The sequence below is a fragment of the Peromyscus maniculatus genome, chromosome 13, assembly GCF_049852395.1.
Source record: "Peromyscus maniculatus bairdii isolate BWxNUB_F1_BW_parent chromosome 13, HU_Pman_BW_mat_3.1, whole genome shotgun sequence".
Classification (NCBI taxonomy): Eukaryota; Metazoa; Chordata; class Mammalia; order Rodentia; family Cricetidae; genus Peromyscus; species Peromyscus maniculatus.
In genome coordinates this window covers 51,051,913-51,073,158 of record NC_134864.1, presented here as the reverse complement: position 1 = coordinate 51,073,158, position 21,246 = coordinate 51,051,913, and the positions used below count along the sequence as shown (strand labels likewise).

Sequence of the window (21,246 nt, the reverse complement as noted above, 5' to 3'; positions counted from 1 at the left end):
ATTCATACGTAATGAAAACTTGGGGGCTGGAAAGGTATCTCAGCAGGCAAGTCACTTGGGCCAGGCTTGATGGCCAGTCTGAGTTTAACCCATGTGGTGGAAGGCGAGAGAGTACTGACTCCCAGAAGCTGTCTTTTAACAACATGTGTGTTTCGTGTATTACATGACCACACACAGCATTAAACAAAAAAACGGATGTAGTGTTATTAAACGTTTAACAATTTTAGTATAATTTTGTAGCCATTGGTGATACAATTCTGTGGCTGTCAGCATTACATGGTACTCAGACATGGATATCAGACATCTTCTAGATTACTTTTTTGAAACTAAGTTGAGGGCTGGAGAGATGGCTCAGAGGTTAAGAGCACAGGCTGGTCTTCACATGGTGGCTCACAACCATCCGTAATGAGATCTGGTGCCCTCTTCTGGCGTGCAGGTGTACATGCTGGCAGAACACTATACATAAAGCTTTTAAAAAGAAAAGAAAAATTGAATCTTGGGACAGTAAGATGATCCGGCACTAAGGGTGCCCGCCTCTAACATTACCACCTTGTTTCAGCCCCTAGGGCCTAGGTGGGAGTAGAGTGCCAACTTTGGGAAATGGTCCTCTGACCTTCACATGGACACCACCCATACACAAACAAAAAACATTTTCTTCATCAGTGATACGTATGTGCACCACATGGATGCCTGGGGCCTGAGGAGTTCAGAAGAGGGTGTCGGCTCCCCTAGAACTGGAGTTCTCGGTGGATAATAGCTACTGTGTAGGTGTTGATGCCCAGGTACTCCTAATTGTTGAGCAATCTCTGTAGCCTTCCACCCCCAAAAAGGTTTAGATGTCACTGTACCAGAGGAGGTAAGTAAATTGCCATTTACAGAATTTGAAGTATAGAGGTTGAACCTTTTAGAAGTGTAATCTGCGTGGTGGTGGTGGTGCATTCCTGTAATCCTAGATACAGGTGGATCTCAGTTTGAGGCCAGCCTGGTCTACAGAGTGAGATCCAGGAAAGCCAGGGCTACACAAAAAATAAAAGTATAATCTGGTGTTAGCATTATGTCCTAGAGGGCGTTGTGTAGGTAACTGGTTCCCAGGCCTTCCCACACTTGAGGTTCTTGGGTGGATCCCTAAGTCAGTTAAGTGCTAGCTGGGGCGGGCAGTATGCTAACAGCTACTGCCGTGGGTTGCACCACCCTGGACGTACACAGCTGTTGGGACGCCGTGTTAAATACCAGATGCAGTTAACTATAGTTTTTTGTTTGGATGTTGTGTCTAAAAGCTTTCCCTATTTTGTAGATGGGGATCCAGAAAACTAAGTAATCCAGGGTTATTTCACTCAACCGGACAGTACTTTTGCTCTTAGTCTAGTGAGGAAAGCTTCACATTGTAAAGATTTGTTTATTAAAATTGGCACTGAGGAAAACGCACTTAAATAGACAGGCAGCCAGAAATACTGGGAATTTTTTTCATGGTTGGTAGGATCGTAAGGACCAGCAGAGGGCAGTGTCAAGACCATGAGAGCCAGCAGAGAAATGTCAGAACCCTGAAAGCCAAAGCCGGCAGAGGGCAGCACTTGCTATTCTGGGGATCCATAGTGCTTGAGAATTGTCGAGAACACTGACGTAAAGGTATATTTTATTCAGCTTCTACTGGCGTCCACGTAAACAAAAGAACAAAAGATAGCACTATGCCAGCGATGTATGCTCTTTGAAGTGGTTCTGAGTTCCAGCCAGCCTATCACCTGGGAATGTGTTTCTATTGTTTATAGTAATCTACACACTTGTACACAGCCACAATTTTCCATAACTGTGATGGTTAAAGAACACAAAATTGTAGCCACGTTTCATCAAGAGGTCTGTCCCTTCCCTCCGTTTGTGAGCTAGCCTCATCTTGCTTTGACCGATTGTGTGTTAGGGGAACAATGCTGTGTGAGTGACATAACCTTTAATAGGCCTGAGGATGTGGTTCAGTGGTGGAGCACCCATCACCTGCAGCTTTTGGAACTGAAAAGTGGCCACCCTGAACAGGGTCTGGACAGATGTGAGAGGGTTAACTAGTCCCAACTAGTCCAAGCGAGGCCCTTTGCATCATTATCCACCTGAGGCTCCAGACAAAGGAAGCAGAGCCAAATCAACCTATCTTGCTTGTATTCCAGAACCTCAGAACTGAACTACATGAACAATAGATTGTTGTTTTAAGCAATTAGATTTTGGGGCAACTTATTAAATAAACAGTTAACAGGAATTGAAGTTTTAAACCAATATGACTAGCAGTTTAATTCATAAATTATTAAAAAGTTGAATATTTGTATATTATGCTGTTAAAATTTATGTATATTCAATTTGTTTATTGGAGCTTGAGGGCAGTCTAGGCTACATAGTGAAACTCTATGCCAAAGTCTTTTGATAATTTCCCCTTTGGTACCTGCAAAGGTGATCAGGGAACTGGGGAGATGCCGAGCTGGTAAAGTGCATTCAAGGAAGACCTGAGTTCAGCACACATTAGAAAAAGCCTGGCATGGTGGCATGCATGCATGCAATCTCAGTGTTGGGGAGGTGGAGAACATAGGGAGATCTCTGGGACTTGCAGGCTCGCCATCTTAGCCTGCTTGGTGAGCTCTAGGCAAGTGAAAGACTCTGTCTCAAAAAAATTAGGTGGGAGGCTCCTGAGGAGCAACAATCTCAAGGTTTGCTTACCACAGTTCATACATGTGTACCTGCACGCACATGAACACGCATGCATGCACAAAATGACCCAAAAGCAAACAAAAGTGAGCCTGATACTTTTTCAAGATGATTAATGTAATGTGGTATGCGTTACAAAAATGATTTACTTAATCTGATACATAGATATAGACGCAGGCAGAGGGAGAAAAGTTTAGCTTGTCAGTATCACAATCGCCACCAGAGGGCAGCCAGAAAGATGCATCATTTAAATTGCGGGGAAGAAATCCTACATTTTATGCCCACACAAAAGTATAAGGCCAATACACTGAACGAAAACAACAGAAATATGGCCAGTTTAGATCAGAACGAAGCTTCATCTGACAGGATTTGTCACCGGGATCCCGTGAAGACACCATGCTGATTTCCGGGAACACAGGACTCATTGGGCTGTTTCTGGGGGAGACAAGCTCTTGGTTCCAGCGCTCCTGAGCGGTTCGCTCACTGTGCCAGGACAGCTGACTTCCCACAGAGAATGCTTGAGTACCTCAGCAACAGAGGCCCGGAAGTGAGCTTGGAACTTCTTGCTAATTAGAACGTAAAGGATGGGGTTCAAGCAGCTATTGAGGAATGCCAAGCCAGTAGAGAGAGGGACCCCGCTCTGCAGGACATGATGGAAAGAGCTGTTGTGGTAGACGCTGAGTTCCCAAATGCTAAACAGGTGATAAGGAGTCCAGCAGACCATGAAGGCAATGACCACAGAGAGGATTGTCCAAAAATGCTTGCTGGACATGGGAATGTTTTGCTTCTTTGCCTTGAAGATGAGACACAAGTAGCACAAGCTCATTGTCAGCAGAGGGAAGAGGTAGCCAAAAAGGAACTTGACCCAGGTCAGAACATGGTGTCTTACCAAGGTGAGGGCAGGGTCGTGCTCCTGGAAATTGTTATAACAAATAATGTGGTTATTGACCTCCACAGTGTCCCGGAAGTACAGGACAGGCCCTCCAAGCAGAGAAGCCGAAAGCCAGACAAATATAACAACGCCCAGTGAGTTCTTCAGGGTTCGGTGCCGATGAGACAAGACAGGATGGATCAAGCGGAAATAGTGATCCAGGCTGATCACTGTCAAGAAGAAAACACTAGAAAACATGTTCAGCTGGGCAATGAAGGAGTTAGCCTTGCAAAGCCACAGGCCAAAGGGCCAGTGGAAATTCAAGGCCATGTAGGAGACGTAGAGGGGCAGGAAGAGCACAAAAACGAAATCTGCAATGGCCAGATTGAGGAACCAGAGAGTAGTGACTGTCTTCTTCCACTTGAATCCCATGAACCAAATGACAATGGCGTTTCCTGGAATCCCCAGAACAAATGCTAGGACATGTAACAGCAGGGAGATCCAGTGAATGATTCCCAGGTGCAGCGTCTCCTCTGAATCAGACTCCTGGGAGTAATATTCTACCGTGTAGGAATAGTTCTCAAATTCTTCATATAATGCTTCCTTTGAGATTTCCATGGTGGCCTTGTAAGTGGAGAGTAGGAAAATCTGCAAAAGCAAATTTTAAAGGAAAAAAAAAAAGCTTAAAGGAGAATTAAGTTTGGTGAATAAAGAACATAAACCTGAAAGTACTTCATTTTATGACTAAGACATGGTTTATTTTTTCAGAAGGCTTGTGTTTCTACCAAAGATGGCAATGTCCCCAGTTTCACTGATTCTGCTCCCAGAGCTTTAGAGAGCTCATTTGTGATTCAGTAATTGTTAAGTTTAAAATGACCCACTCGACAGGTCAAGTCCTCCGTCCTTAATACTTACAGTGCATTACAAGAATCTTGACATTCAGCAAGCAGTTATTGGGCTCCCAGCATGCATTATTTTACATCCGATGCCAAGGAAACCAGATTGCTACTTACACAGTGCTGCGTTCCAGGTTAATAATTGTAGCCCTGACGTGTAAAGCTCTAGCCCGAGAACAACGGCTTTCTGGAACTTTCTGTTCCGTGACACTAATAAGCACTGAGGATTTTGACCAAACATTTTAGGCCCAGAATTTTATTTCTAAGTGGTGTTAGGAATTAAATTAGGGGCCTTGAGCATGCCAAGCAGACACTCTACCAGCAAGTTAAGACCCCAACCCTAAATATGATGCAAGTGCTATGAATCAGTTATATCAATATAGATGGCTTTTCAGCTAGAAGGTGTCTTCTGTTGTATTTTGGCTTTGGGTGTTTTGTTTTTGTTTTCTTTTGTTTTTGTTTTTTTTCTTTGTTCTGCTTTGTGAGATAGGCTAGCACTCTAGCGCTCTGTAGGCCTTGTAGATGGCTTGCATTTCACTGTACAGTCTAGGCTGGCTTAGACCTCACAGCAATGCTCCTGCCTCAGCCTTCCAAATGGTAGGAGATTAGGAATAAGCCACCACCCCATATGAAAGGTATCATTTGGAGTAAACTTCATTCTGGTCATATAATTTTCACATCAATTTCTTATATAATGCAATTAAATTTTTATTTCATTGAAATTTCTTTGCTTTGAATTGGATTTTTTTCTATAATTATGACAAAAAAAAAAAAAAAATTAGCCAGGCAGTGGTGGCGCACGCCTTTAATCCCAGCACTTGAGAGGCAGAGGCAGGCGGTTCTCTGTGAGTTTAAGGCCAGCCTGGTCTACAGAGAAAGTTCCAGGACAGCCAGGGCTACATAGAGAAAGCCTGTCTAAAAAAAACAAAAACAAAAACAAAAACAAAACAAAACATAAAAAGAACAAGCTGAAGTGGGCTGGCAAGATGGCTCGGCAGGTTAAGGTCCTTGCTGCCAAGCCTGAGGACCTGAGTTTGAACCTCAGGACCCCCTGGTGGAAAGAGAGAATGTCTTTTAAAAGTGGTCCTTTGATCCACCAGTGTTCCGTGGTACATGCTCTCTCACACAAGCACAGGATGGACGGATGATGGGTGGATGGAGGGAGGGAGAGAGAGAGAGAGAAAGAGAGAGAGAGAGGTAATTTAAAAATTTAAAGGCTGTGATGAAAAAAACTGGGCAAGATGCATCAGTGGGAAGATGGAGAGAGGGCTCATTGGTTAAGAGCCCTGGCTGCTCTTCCAGAAGATCCCAGTTCCATTCCTAGTACCTATATGGTGGCTCACAACCTTGTCTAACTCCAGCCTCGGTTATCTGCTGCCCTCTTCTGGCCTCTGACGGCATTGCATGCATGTACTCAAGACATACATGCAAGCAAAACAATACACAATATATATATATTTTTAAAAATTTTTAAAGGATGGATTGGTGAGGATGGAGAGATGGCTCAGCAGTTTAGAGCACTGGCTGCTCTTCTGGAGGTCCAGAGTTCAATTCCCAGCATCCACACGGTGGCTCGCCGCCACTTACAATGGGGACTGATGCCCTCTTCTGTCATGAGGGCACACATGCAAATAGAGCACTCATATACAGAAATGAATACATTAAAAAAAATGGATCAGTAGGTGAAAGTGTTTGGTGCCAAGCCTGAAGACCTGAGTTCAATCCCTGCAAAGGAGAAAAGAGAACCGATTTCTGAAAGTTGTCCTCTGACTTCCACATACATGCCGTGTTGTACGCCACCCACAATAAACATATAAATAAAAATAGAGGGGTTGGGGCTTTAGCTCAGTGGTAGAATGCTTGCCTAGCAAGTGCAAGGCTTGGGTTCGGTCCTCAGCTCCCAGGTTAAAAAAAAAAAAATAGAAACTTTTTTTTTTTTAATTTTTATTTATTTATTTATTTATTTTTTTTTTTTTTTGGTTTTTCGAGACAGGGTTTCTTTGTGTAGCTTTGCTCCTTTTCCTGGAACTCATTTGGTAGTCCAGGCTGGCCTCGAACTCACAGAGACCCGCCTGGCTCTGCCTCCCGAGTGCTGGGATTAAAGGCGTGAGCCACCATTACCTGACTTAGTTAGCATGCATTTTAACTGACTTCCAGACACGCCATCATACTAGTATTCAGCTAGTATTAAATACACCACTGCCCAGCTAAAAAAATTTTTTAAGAGAAAATAAAGAATGAAACTCAAATCGGTTGTGAGCATGCCATCAGATTATGTAGGCAGGATTGTTATTATTATTATTATTATTTGGTTTTTTGAGACAGGGTTTCTCTGTGTAGCTTTGAGCCTTTTCTGGATCTCACTTTGGAGACCAGGCTGGCCTCGAACTCACAGAGATCCACCTGCCTCTGCCTCCCAAGTGCTGGGATTAAAGGCAGGCACCACCACTGCCCGGGTGGATTATTTTTAATTTAAAAAAAAAAAATCTTATGTATGTATATTTTGCCTGCATGTGCACCATGTAAGGGGCCTGCAAAGGGCAAAAGGGAGCATTGGATCCCCTGGGACTGGACTTACATACAGCTGTGAGCTACCATGTGGGGTGCTAGGAATCGAACCCAGGTCCTCTGGAAGGGAAGCCACTGTTCTTAACTGCTGAGCCATCTCTGCAGCCCCATTGCTGAAGGATTTTGAGCAAAGTTTCCTGATTCATATTACAGAAAAATCTCTGTTTCTACGATGGCAAAAGCTGACTGGTAGAAACAAGGAAGTGAATTAGAGAATTATTATAACGATCCTGGCTAGAGCCAAAGGCCAACCTGTGATTTCGGTTGTGTGTGTAGATTACAGCATATTAGGTGGAATTATGACCTTGCTATGGTTTGCGTTTGGAAGTTAAGTGTGGCATAAGGCAATCTGATTGGACATCAAGTGGACGAGGGTTGTGATGGTGAATCATGGTTGCCAACCTGACTGAATCTGGAATCAACTAAAAGCCAGGGGCTGGGCACTACTGGGAGGGACTTTCTTTTTTTCTTTTTTCCAGACAGGGTCTCACTATGTATTTCTAGCTATCCTAGAACTCATTATGTAGACCCGGCTGGCCTCAGACTCATAAGGTGATGGGATTAAAGGTGTGCACCACTCTGCCTGGTTTTTTGTTTTTTGTTTTTGTTTTGTTTTGTTTTTGAGACAAGGTCTCTTTGTATAGCCTTGGCTGACCTGGAACTTGCTTTGTAGACCAGATTGTCCTTGAACTCACAGAAATCTGCCTGCCTCTGCCTCCTAAGTGCTGGGATTACAGGTGTGTGCCACCACCTGTCATTTTCTTAATAGATTATATGAAGTGGGAAGGACCCACCTAAATGTGGGTGGCACCTTCCAGTGGCAGGCCAGCCAGAAAGAGATGATATGGCAGAAGAAAGAAAACTTTGCTGTTGCCTGCTTACCTGGTTTCCCTGGCAAGTTCATCTGCCCTGTTACTGAGGGGCACTGCCATCCTTTGCTGATATTAGAACCAACATCCTAGACAGTTCCATGTCCACTTTCATGTCATATATATTTATTTTATTTTGAGACAAGGTTTCACTGTGTAGTCCTGGCTGACTTAGAACTCACTCTGTAGACCAGGCTGCCTTGAACTCAAAAAGATCCTCCTGCCTCTGCCTCCTGAGTGCTGGGATTAAAGGCATGTGCTACCTTGCCCAGCATATACATGATTTTTAAACATTTTTTAAAGATGTATTTATTGCATTTTATGTATGTGGGTGTTTTACCTGCATGTACATGTATGTACCATGTGTGTGCCTGATGCCCCTGGAGGTCAGAAGAGGGTGTTGGATCTCCTGAGACTGGAGTTACAGATGTATGTGGGTGCTGGGAACAGAACCCAGGTTTTCTACAAGAGCCAAAGTGCTCTTAAGTAGTGAGCATCTATCCAGCTCAGCCTCACAAAATTTCTTAAGAATCTTAAAGGGAATAAATAAATAAATAAATAAATAAATAAATAAATAAATAAATAAATAAATAAATAAATAAGCAAATAAATAAGCAAATAAATAAGCAAATAAATAAGCAAATAAATAAGCAAATAAATAAACCTTAAAGGGGGAGGCACTAGCCAGTCAGTGGTGGCACACGCCTTTAATCCCAGCACTCAGGAGGCAGAGGCAGTTCAAAGTGAGTTCAAAGCTAGCCTGGGCAACTTAGCAAGACTCCATGTCCAGAAACAAAACAAAAAAAAATTCTGTTGTATAGTCCATCATACTGTGTTACATTTATCTCCTCATTTTTGGTGAGTAAAAGAAAATTTCCCCTTAGTCTAAGTAGAGCTATCTCAAGACAAAGATAAACCCACATGCATGCATGTATTTTTGAGAGGTGATTGGAGAGGTACGGCTGAGTCTCAGAGGTGATCTTGGCATTGGAAGGAGTTCCCTTGGGCAGAAACAGGGAAGGATGATGGCTACTAGGTAGATGTTAGGTCTTCAAACTCGAATTTAAAGGAAACGTTGTCATTTATTAAGCAGGCAGGGCACCGCTCACAGTGATTTTGCTCTGAGATGTAGGTTGTCTCATTTTGGAAGAGCATAATAATGCCAGAATGAGGCTTTTAGACCTGCCTCAAAGTAGGAAATAGCTACTGTTTTAGTCTAAAACCATTTGTGCTGCTGGAGGGTCAGTAAATAATTTTGACTGCAATAAAGGCTAATAAAGATATTTATAATCATAAAACATTTGAGTGGCCACTAAAATAACTGCCACGCTGCAGTGCAGACATGGTTAGAGCCACCGGAATCTGTTCCAAACGTGTGGAAAATGCTTGGGGCAGAGCCAAGCTGAAGAAACTGTCCTTGACGTCCACGGTCTGGTTTCCTGAGAATGCGAAGGAGCATATTCAGGGATTCAGTTGCTGGGGGGGGGGGGGGGGCAGGCTATCACATTCCTGGGTTACATTTATTCACGCACTTAAGCATCTGTCCAGTTCTGGAGTCGACAGGAATTTACAGAATTAAGCAAGCTGGCTTCTGATCTACTCGGGATTTAATAGACGGCGAAGCTTGACAGCCCTTTCTGAGCAAATCAGTTTGACTATAAGACTTTTGTCAGAAAAAAAGTATTGGTGACAAATACTCTACAAAGCACATGACTTTGGGGGAGAGGACATCTGGTAAGAATATGTGTCATTAAGCTCTTAAATGTGGCGTATTAGACAAAAGTGTGGCTAACAGAGGGAAACACTGGTTTTAACTGCCACCATCTCGGCGCTCAGGAAGTGGAGGCCGGAGGACCAGGACTTCTGGAGTTTGAGGAGAGCCTGGACTACATGAGACCTTGTGTTAGCTCAACAACCTAGGTGACATAATGAGATTCTGTCTTTTTTTTTTTTTTTTTTTTTGGTTTTTCGAGACAGGGTTTCTCTGCGTAGCTTTGCGCCTTTCCTGGAGCTCACTTGGTAGCCCAGGCTGGCCTCGAACTCACAGAGATCCGCCTGGCTCTGCCTCCCGAGTGCTGGGATTAAAGGCGTGCGCCACCACCGCCCGGCTGTCTTTTTTTTTTTTTTTACTTTTTTTAAGGCAATTAAAACCATGAGCCATTGAAAGAATGTGTATTTTGCCTATGATTGGATAACAGGAACAAATGGAAAAAGAAATAAGAAATAATCTGTTGCTGGGCTGTGGTGGCTTACTTGGGAGGCAGAGGCAGGCGGATCTCTGTGAGTTCGAGGCCAACCTGGTCCACAAAGCTAGTTCCAGGACAAGCAGGATTGCTACACAGAGAAAAACAAACAAACAACATCCAAAAAAAGAAAAAAGAAAAGAAAAGAAAAGAAAAAAAAGAAAAAAAAGAAAGAAAAGAAAAAAGATAAGAAAAGAATCGATTAACGTGAGAGAAACTTTGAAGCCACAGATCCATGACCCAGGAGCCATACCTAGTTAATGGAAAACAAACTTGCATTGTTGTTGAGATAATCATGGCTGGCCTCAAACTCCTGAACTCCTGATCCTCCTCCTCCTCCTCTACCCGCTGAGTCTGGAATTACTGGCATGAGCTACCACACTCAGAGAGCAAAACTGTTTTCAACAAATTTCTTCTTAGTTGATGAACGATTTTTGGGAAAGTGGGCATGTGTATATGGGCAGGATAGTGCTCGTGAGCCTCCATGTGTATGCACGGGGCGGGGTGGGGGATGACTTAGATCATTGCTCAATGTTCTCCACTAATCATCAGACACGGGCTATATACCACACCCCAGAATGTACTCAAGATGTTTGGCACCAGCCGAGCATTCTGCCGCCCTTTGGATGAACAGTCCCTTGGAAGGTATCAAGGCACAGCAAAGCTTTATGAAATACCCTGTTTATTGACCCAAGGGGAGCAAAGGACTTTTTTGTTGTTGTTGTTGTTACGAGGGCTTAGGATAGAATCTAGGGCCTCTGGCAGGCAACAGGATCTTACACTGAAGCTGAAGGTTGTGTACACTATAATCCTGACACTCCAGAGGCAGAGCGGGATCACTGAGAGTTCTGGGCAAGCCTAGATACATAGCAAGTTCCAGACCTGGTAGGGTTAGTACATTGTTAGATCTTGCCAAAGGAAGAAAGGAAGGGAAAGAGGAAGGGAGGGAAGGAGAGCGGCAAGAGAGAGGAAGATAAAAAAAAGGAATGGAAGATGGAAGTTGGGTATTATATTGGCAACCTGTTAGTCAGTAGGTAGCAGACCAGAAATGACCAGATTGTACCTTCCCACCTATTCCTTTCCTTTAGTAGAGAAGTGTCTTGCTTTCTTTGAGGTCACCATGTTATTTAGTGCTTAATGCTGTGCACATAAGATAAATGAAAATCTTCTTTGATGCCTCACAAGGAGCGGACTTGTTTTGGTCTGGCTGGAAACACAAAACACAAGGGAGTGTTCTGAGGAAGGTCTTTGCGGGTCTACGCTCACTGGTTTGGATTTTTATTCCACTGCCAGTTGGGATAGGCAGATGAAAATGTTTTTAGCGGAGAGTGGCATACCAAATCTTTGTTTTTGTCAAAATCATCTGGTAGCAGTTTGGGAGATGAGTTAGGGAAAAAAAAATATTTGAATGAAAATAGGGAGCCAGTTCCCACACTTGAAATCTGAGAGTGGAGGGGGACCCAGCGAGGGCTAGAATGGAGATGAGGGAGACGCGCTTGTTAATTCGGTGAGTAGAATGAGAAAGCTTTGCTGAGCTGAGTGTACCCTTCACCATCACATCCATACTGAGCTGGCCCTGAAAAATCTATCTTGGACACAAGTGCCAGCTAATCTGAGACACTTAAATGTGTTATTCAGCTTTCAAGGCTGTGAGGTTGGGAGAGAAGAAAAAGAAAGAAAGAAAGACAAAGGTTGTCTTTTACCTTTAAAATAAAACAACAAACGAACAAACAAACAAACCAAAAAAAAAAACCAAACTAAATCAAGTGGCAAGGAAAGGCTCTCTGGCCCCTTGCGCCCAGATCAAGTTCTGCTCATAAAAGGACTTGCAAACTGATCACGCTGCCTGTCTCCCATGCATGCCTTACTTGGACAGCTTGGGAGAGCGAAGAAGGGCAGCGCATATTCAGGAATGTCACCACCTACTTATGGACCAGTTGTTTCATGGCCCCACCCAGAAATTAGTCCCCCTCCCTGGCACGGTCTTACGGCCTTGTGCAGGGTTGGGTTTGCGAGGGTTTCTCAGGCTTAGCTTCTTTGCAAGCGTTAAAATAATCGGCACACAGGTGTACGTTAAACACCAGGCCATAGAATCGGCCCCGGGACTGACGACTCACTTTCGAACCCCAGTTCCACTTCTTCCTGCCCGTGTGAGACGCTGGACAACCGCCTGCTCCTTTGAAGCCTGTTTTCTTACCCTTCTTATCCTGAAGCATAAAGTCGCTGTGCTGGAGCTAGAGACGGCTGGGTGGGTTAAAAGCACTTACTGCAGTAACCAGAGGACCCGTGTTCCAGTTCCAGCACCCACACCACGCCGTTGTTCTCAAATGCCTACAACTCCACCTCTAAGGGACCCCAACATGCCCCTGCTGGCCTTTATGGGCAACAGTCACCCTCCCCACACGTGTGTATGTGCAAACACAGAAATAAAGTAACACGGCCTCCGATGAAAGTTGTGTTGATCATGTGATGAAATCCTCAGCAGGTGGTTAGCTCAGCGCCTGACTCAAAGCATGCTCGGTAATTGCAAACACTGGTCCTTACATGATTAGAACAAAGCAGTAGGAGATAGAGAAAGGTATGAAGTATGGGGGTTTCTTTTGTTGGTGATTGTTTTTTTTTTAGACAGGGTCTCACTACATAGCTGTGCCTGGCTTAGAACACCTTATGTAGACCAGGCTAGCCTCTTCCTCAAAGAAATCCATCCACCTGCCTCTGCCTTCTCAGTGCTGGAATCAAAGATGTACCACCGCACCCAGCTACAGTGGGAATTTATTTGATCTAAAAATGTTTTACATGTTCCATATTTTTCTCTGCATTTTACTTTCTTCATGGGGCAGGAAGAAGGCAGAGACACAAGCCGTGGCTGGCCTGGAACTTGCTCTGAGGTCCAGGTGGGTCTTGAACTCGCAGCATTTTTTTCTGGTTTCATGGTTTGAAAACATTGACTTGGGCCAAGCAGTGCTGACACACGCCTTTAATCCCAGCAGTAGGGAGGCAGAGGCACGTGGATCTCCAGGTTTGAGGCCAGCCTGGTCTACATAGTGAGTTCCAGGATAGCCAGGGCTACACAGAGAAGCCCTGTCTAAAAAAAAAAAAAAAAAAAAAAAAATTAAAAAAGAAAGAAAAAAGACAATATTGACTTGGTATGGAGTTCACAGGTGTTACCCTTCTTACATTTGAGTTGGAGATTTCTGTGTCTAGCCTCAAAATGTTAGCCTCAAATTTCACAAAGAATGGTAAGAAAATAGACCACTAGATAGTATCTTCTTCCTTTAAAAAAAATTTTTTTTTTAGATTTATTTGTTTTATGTGTATGAATGGAATGTACAAGGCCCTGGGTTTGGTCCCAACCCAAAGAAGGTGGTGGTGGAGGAGGAGGAAAAAAGAAAAATAAAACTTAAAAAAAGCATGCTAAACAGAACTAATTTGTCTTGCTTTAGAGTCTTAAACCGTGACTTCAGATCTGCAGAGATCAAGACAGTCTTCTCCCAGGAAGCCGGGGGGCACACAATGGGAGTGTGTCTGTGTGTGCTACCATAGACCCGCTTTTTATTTCACCATTACTTGGCATGTTTTGATCATCAGTCACACACTGTCAGTGATATCTATAGCAGTCCAGGGGAAATGCCAGATTTCGGGTGGAAACGGAATTGGCAGCCCCTATATTCGTATTTTAATTGACATCAAGACATTTCCTGTCTTAAGGGAAGATGAGGGAGGCTGTTCTCTTCCAGGAGAAGGAACAATAGTGAGAGAATCTGCGGGATGGATTGAGACTGAAGTCACTTAACAGAACAATACCGTTCATCATGCAGGGTGGTTTAAGAGAACTTGATGAAGCCTGTGTGCAAAGAAAGCCTGTTTCCGTAGCAATGGCAATTCTGCTCCACACAGCAGCAAACGCCGCCGCCGGGGGAAGAGAAAGGGCAGCAATTTGGACTCTTCCTCTTATTCACACAAGATTACATCTGGACAGATTTGCTTTTTTTTCCCTCCTACTAAATAGTAGGGCGTACAGGATAAAGCACCAGCTGAAGAAACCTGTCTGTCGTTCATAATCATCCTGTGGTGGTGTGGAGATGCACCGTCATTCAACGTTTTTAATAAATATTTAATATTCTGTGGTAATGAAAGGAAAGCTAGCCCCCTGGGATTCCTTTTTTAAAGACAGGGCTTGGGGGTAGGAATTTAGTTCAGTGGTAGAGCACTTGCACTGGATTTGGTCCTCAGCTGTGGAAAAAACAAAACAAAACTGTGGGTTGTGACCCCCCCTTGGGGGGAGGGGGTTGAAGGACCCTTTCACGGGGGTTGCACATCAGATCTCCCGCACAGCAGATATTTACATTACGATTCATAACAGTAGCAAAATTACAACTACCAAGTAGCAACAAAAAATAATTTTCTAGTTGGGGATCACCACTGTGGTGATATGCTGTGCACCCTAATAAACTTGCCTGAGGATCAGAGGACAGAGCCAGTCACTAGATCAGACATAGAGGTCAGGCAGTGCTTGTTAGAATTCCTAGCCACTCCCCCAGCTACATGACCATGCATGCGCTGTCCAGTAGCCAGGCTCAGTCATCCCAGGGTCTTCCGTCCTAAATAATCTGTGCACTTTGTGATCACATTATCTATGCACATGCATGGTGTAACCATGTAAGCCCATACGTGTGTGTGTGTGTGTGGGGGAACCTATAAAAGTAGGTTCCACCTATTTCCTCTCCTCTCTTCCTGCACGGTCATTCCATAAGCCTATACACACCTCTTCTATTCCCTTCCCTTAATAAACTCTTATAGTGGATTTTGTGGTGTGCCTTCTATGGCATGGTAAACAGCGCCCACTTAATAAATAACAGTGGTGGCCCACACCCTTAATTCTATTACTGACAGGCAGAGATTCTGGATCTCTGTGAGTTCAAGGCCACATTGGAAATACCAGGCAGTGGTGGTCCACACCCTTAATCCTATTACTCACAGGCAGAGATTCTGGGTCTCTCTGAGTTCAAGGCCACACTGGAAACCTCCAGGCAGTGGTGGCACACACCTTTAATCCCAGTGCTGGGAAGCACACACACACCTTTAATTCCAGGAAGTGGTGTCTGGGCAAAGAAAGGTATATAAGGCATGAAGAAACAGGAACTCACTCTCTTTAGACTGAGAATTTCGTAGAGGTAAGGACTAGATGGCTGCTCGGCTACTCTGATCTTTCGGCTTTCGCCCTGATATCTGGCTCTGTTTTTTTGTTTGTTTGTTTGTTTTTGTTTATTAAAAGACCATCTAAGATTCAAACAACACACCACAACATAAAGAACTGTATTAAAGGGTCACAGGATAGGAAGGTTGAGAACCACAGTGCTATATAGTCTCAGTAATCATTATGTAGCCCAGACTGATCTAAAACTCCCCACAATCCTCTTGTCTTAGCTTTCCAACGTTTGGCACCATACCCAGCAGGGGCATTCCTGTCATGGCCAATCTGTAGTAAGAGGAACTTAGTTGGAATCTCCAGACTTTGGGAAACAGGCAGGGCAAAAGGAAGGACTGAGAGTGTGCTAAAACAATGATGCTATTGGAATGGCTGAAGCAGGAGGGAAGACCAAGGAATTTGTTGGTGATTTTCCAAAGCCTGAAGAGGAGGAAACAGATGTTTCTTTTAAATTATTCTGGTCTTGAAATTAGAACAAAATTCTTAGTATAGCTGGGTAAAGGTGCTTGCTGCCCATCCTGGCAATCTGAATTTGATCCCTGGTACCCACGCGGAAGAAGGAAAATACTGACCCTTCCAAGTTGCCCTGGGACCTCTACACTCATGCATGCATGAATAGTTCCCCCAAACACATGCACTAGCTCTGTCTCTCTTTTTCTCTCATACTCACACAAATATTTTTTCAAAAGTTTTTATTTTATTATTATCTTTGATTGTTGCCTTGCTGTTTGTCTTTGAGACAGAGTTTCTCTGTGTAGCCCTGGCTGTCCTAGAACTCACTCTGTAGACCAGGCTGGCCTCGAACTCACAGAGATCCACCTGCCTCTGCCTCCCAAGTGCTGGGATTAAAGGCCTGTGTCACCACTGACGGACTTCAAAAGGGTTTTAAAGAATCTTGGAGGATGGTGAGAGATAGCTCAGTAAGTAAAAGGCCTTTGCCATCATACCTGACAACCCGAGTTCAATCCCCAGGACCCACATGGTAGGAGAACTAACTTCTGTAAGTAAGCTACAGCATGAGTGCACACACACACACACACACACACACACACACACACACACACACACCTACCTGCCTGCATGAATCAATAAACAATACAATTTTTTTTTAAATCAGAAAACTAGAAATAATTTGGGTTTTTAGGGGCAAGAAGTCTGTTCACAGTTGAAACTGTTAAGAGCCTACTAACCAACAAACCAAAAAGAAGGCACTACATTGGCGGCACTCTCCAAAAGTTAAGACAGCTCCATGCTACTGAACTGGCCCGTTCTACAAGGCACTAATATACGCACTAGAGGGACTCTGACTATTTCTTTTTTCAAGGCTTGGATTTGTGATAAGAAATATCGATTCTGAGCCTTTTCCCTCTGTTTACAGAGTAGGAAAGTCAAGACTAAAAATATTAAACCATTTCCAAGAGACACAGAGCTGGTAAGTTGCCATGGCCAAAACTGGCATCCAAATCACTGAGGCTCCAACCTCAGGCTGCCAACCGCGTTATTTCTCTAGCACTTTAATTCTAAACGTTTATGACTCTGCTCGTGGGCCTTCTTCCCGAGCTAGCTGAGAAGCAAAATGATGGATGAGCTTTGAGAACAGGACATTGGCTCTTCTGATACTGTTTTAGTAAAAGATGAATCACGGAGGCGTTAGTAATTCTATTTTACAGAAGTTTCCATAAACAAGGAATCTTCAAAAAGACCTATTTTGTGTGATAAATAACGTAAGAGCTGCAGGTCTGTCTATCCTGCAGGAAGAATCTTGTATGGTTGTTTGCTTGCAGAGGGGACAAATCGGTACAGCCCAGACTGGCCTCCAACTCTTTCCCCAGTTAAGCCTCCCTAGTGCTAGGATTAGAACACCACATCCAGATCCAGGAAGGCTCTGATTTACAGTACATTCTTTCTCTTGACGGTTTTTTTCTTTTTCCTTTGCATAACAGTATTCTCAACATGCTGAACCCATCAGTTGTCAACTTCTTCTCCCCCCACCTGTCTCAATACACTCACTGCATTTTTTAACAGATTAAAACACTCTTAATGCCAAAATTTGAATAACAATTCCCTGTTTTTCTGAACCAAATTTTGTAGCTTAATGTTATTATGAAGTTTTTGGACTTGTCTTTTTAAACAGGGAAAGTTTCTGGAGTTTGAAAAGTTTTACCCACTAATGGTAAAATGATGTGCATACTTTTAAGTGTGCCTAATTAGTATTTGCTTTTTATTTTAATGAAATTATGCTGATGGCGTCATTATCTCCTAAAATTGAGTTCTACTTAGTCATTTTGTCAGGAGTAAATTCTTATTTGCTAGAAAACATTAGTACTTGGCTTTTCTGTTTTCCTTTCTTTATTTGTTTAACTTTGCTTTCATATTGAATCACTGATAATGAACATGTAAAAAAAAAAAAACTCTGAAAAAATGTCTCCAACTAAATTTTTTGTTTTTTGTTTTTATTTTTTGAGACAGGATTGCTCTTGGTAGCCTTCCCTGGCTGTCCTGGAACTCACTCTGTAGACCAGGCTGGTCTTGAACTCAGCGATTTGCCCTCTGCCTCTGCCTCCCAGAGTGCTGGGATTAGAGGCATGAGTAACCACTGTTCTGCAAAAAAAATTTTTTTAATTGCAGAAGTATAACTAAGGATAGACCCAAGATACAAAACAACAGATTCATGCGGGTCAAACAAGATCTTGCTAAATAAAAATACCCTCAAATCCTTATCTCAACTATAACAAAAAATCTGAAATCAGGCCAGCAAGATGGCTCAGTACGTAAAGGGTCATGCCAAGAAGACAGATCCCTGAAACCTCAACGGTAGAAGAAGGCAAGTGACCACAGCAAGTTGTCCTCCGAGCTCCACACAAGTATCATGTCACACAATCAATGGGTGTACACGCTAAAAAGTAACAAGTTAAAAAAAAAAAAAAAGAATAGGAAACCATTGGTCTTTCTGCTTTGTTGAAGCATAGAAAAATCAAGTCGCCTTTTTTTTTCCTCCAAAAAATATTTTGTTCAAATATTTCAGGTTGTGAGTGAAGCTGACTTGTGTAACCGTTTCGCCCGCTGGGATTTCTTCCCAGTTGAAGATATGCAGTACCACCCGAATGAGTCACGTTTCATAAAATGTAACATCTGTGAGAGAGTGTTATAAACATGACAGTGCCCAAAACAGCTGTGGAACTTTGGAAGAAACAGAATCTCCGCTTACAGCCAGTTCTTCATGGTACGGTTTGCAGAAGATGAGCACGCACTTAGGCGTACAGCCCATATACATTTTCTTTCTCTCTCTTTTTTTTTTTTTTTTATCCGAGAAGGGAGGGCCAGTGATAGAACTCAGTTGGTAGAATGCTCCTCGAGCTGGCACACAGTCCTGGAGGAGGATGCTTTAATTTGCCGGCCAGGATCTCAGAGATGAGCGCGGCACGAGGACTTCCCCGTCTCTCATGTCTGGCATCTGCTCATGTGGGTGTTAGGACCCCAACCTGGCCCACTTAGAAAAACCACTGAGGTCTGAAGGCACTCAGCCTGGCAGAATCCCACCCTGCTCCCTTCTCGGCCATATCTAAGCCCCTCCAGATCCCTCCCCCAAGGACCTCCAACTTCTGGGCTCCACCCACAGAATATACTCTAACTGACCTAACTGCTGGACCCTGCCTCCCCCCTCCCCCCCCCCCAGAGTAAAAAGCCCCATCTCTGGACTTGAAATCCCACCAGTCTCCATCTTGGGAAGCTTTACCCTGAAAAATTCCATCCCCCTCCCCAAGAAACTCTATAAAAGCCCTGTATCCTGTTCATTCATTGCTTTGTTGTTTTTCACCTGAGCAGAGGCAGTTTTTTTTTTTTCCCCCTCCCAATAAATCTCGCGGGAGGTTTGTTGTGCGGTGTGACTTTGCGGTATTCCTTGGCCAGGACACCTTCGAGCTGTAATGCTTCCCTTTGGTGCAAAACCTAGGGTAGGCTCTCCTAGTGCCTGCTTTCCCCCTCTGGGCCTAAGCTGCCCTGGGGCCCCATCCCTCACGCCCAGTCCACCTGCAACACACTCACCTTCTGGCTCACAGATGGCTCAGTAGTAGCCATTAGCAATGTTTGTCCTTTGGTCAGTGTAAACATTTCCCAGAGGCCCGGGAAGTGACCCTTGAGTGTCCAGCACCTCTCTGGTACCCTTGGAGGTGGAGGTACCCCCAGCTAGGGTCTTTAAAGATATGGCTGACCCTCTTCACCTGTGACCCCATCTCCCCACACTTGGAGCTGCGATCCTGCAGTTTCCTTAGGCCCAACCAGGCTATTGCGCCTGTTCCTGCCTGCTTGTCCGGTCTTCCCGTCAGAGCTGCCCACACTGCAGCAGAGGAGAGCAGAACTGTAACTTTCTTTCCTTTCCCTGGGGAAACCCCGCTCTGCGGTAGCAGAGTTGATACACTTGCATTAGGGAAACTTTTCCCAGAGCGGAGCTGTAACACTTTTGCTGGGAAAAGCCTTCCCTTCAGAGCTACCTGTAATCCTGCAGCTCCTCTAGGCCCGCGTGGCTTTTGTGACTCCATTCTCCAGCTCTTTCCTGTGGATGAGACCCTCCTCCCAGAGCTCGTTGTTTTTTTTTTTTTTTTTTTTTCCTTGTCTTTTTTGTTCTCGCCTCTCTACGAAAGCCTTGAGTCTTTCTTCTGGTTTAGCCAAGCTAAGCCCTTTGAGTGTTGTGGTGACCCACTGAATGGCCTGGTCCTTATTTGTTCCTCCCTGAATCCTGAGGACACTCACTGCATGCTGCATTGACATTTTGCTTTTCTCTCATCCGTGGCACTGTGTCTTTCATACCCTCCTCTCATTACACCTCTTAGAAAAACCTCCAGCCTCTCCACCGGACACCCAACCTGGAAGGCCCCCAATTTATTCGCTTTTGCAATGAAATTTGGTTTCAAAACCCCTTAGAAAATCAATCTAAAGGGCAACCTAATGGCATCTTAGATCCTAATATTATTTGGGACCTTTACAAATATTGTGAGTGATCGGAAAAATGGAAAGGGATTCCCTACTCCCTGTTTCTTTTTTCTCCGCTCCAAGCTCTGTTTGTTTTTTCTGGTCTCTCCCACACACCACAGTGTAAATATTCTGTCTCTTAAGTTACTATAGATAGATCTGTATGTTTGCTGCAAAATCAGAGCCAGGAGTGAGACTTAGCAGGAGGGGGAGAAAACACAGAAGTAGGCCAGTTGCACTGTGCATACACCCTGCACACACACACCCTGCACACCCTGTGCACACACACACCCTGCACACACTGTGCACACACACACCCTGCACACACTGTGTACACACACACACACACACACACATCCTGCACACACTCTTCACTGGCTGGTGCATCTCTCAGCTCTCTCCTGCAGCATCCTTTGTCTGTAGCCAGGTCTCAAAACTTTCCTATCTCTCAGCCTTCTTTGTTCTCAGCTTACTGGAGTCAGTTTTACGGGGACTCAGGTGTCTTTTAGGGATGAGTGGCATCCGACTGTTGTTTTATGCTGTCCCACTTGAGTTAAAACCTAGCTCTGGAGTTAGGGTATGGCTCCTCCTTCTCTAGACCCAAGCATGCTTGTTTAAATGTTTCTTCCAAAATCTCTGCCCCATATCAGGCCAGCCACCTGCTGTGTGACAGAGAGAGGAGAGCAAAACAAAATAAAGGGACAGACCACTCCCAGCAGGGACTACTGTACTCATCTCATACTCCTTCGGTTTTGGTTTAACTCTCTAAAACTTTTGCCGTGGTATAAATCTTATTTCTATTGTGTAAACTTTCTGTACCCCAAGATTTGTAAACATATTGGGTATGATTAAACTCCTGTCAAATTTGTAGCAAGGGGGTTGATAGTTAAAATCTACACATAGGTAATCTTACTGGAGACATGCAGCTTGCTGCCACCTC

At 44.0% G+C, this 21,246-nt stretch overlaps 1 protein-coding gene across 1 annotated transcript in view; it reads right to left on the bottom strand.

The window, feature by feature from the left end:
* Positions 1 to 2,778: 2,778 nt before the first annotated feature.
* Positions 2,779 to 21,246, bottom strand: part of Cmklr2 (chemerin chemokine-like receptor 2) — a 44,223-nt gene continuing 25,755 nt past the window's right edge. Inside the window, exon 2 of the mRNA XM_076550265.1 lies at positions 2,779 to 4,201. Coding sequence (XP_076406380.1) covers positions 3,104 to 4,171 — 1,068 coding nt within the window. The 5' untranslated portion in view covers positions 4,172 to 4,201 and the 3' untranslated portion in view covers positions 2,779 to 3,103. The remainder of the gene's footprint in view (positions 4,202 to 21,246) is intronic.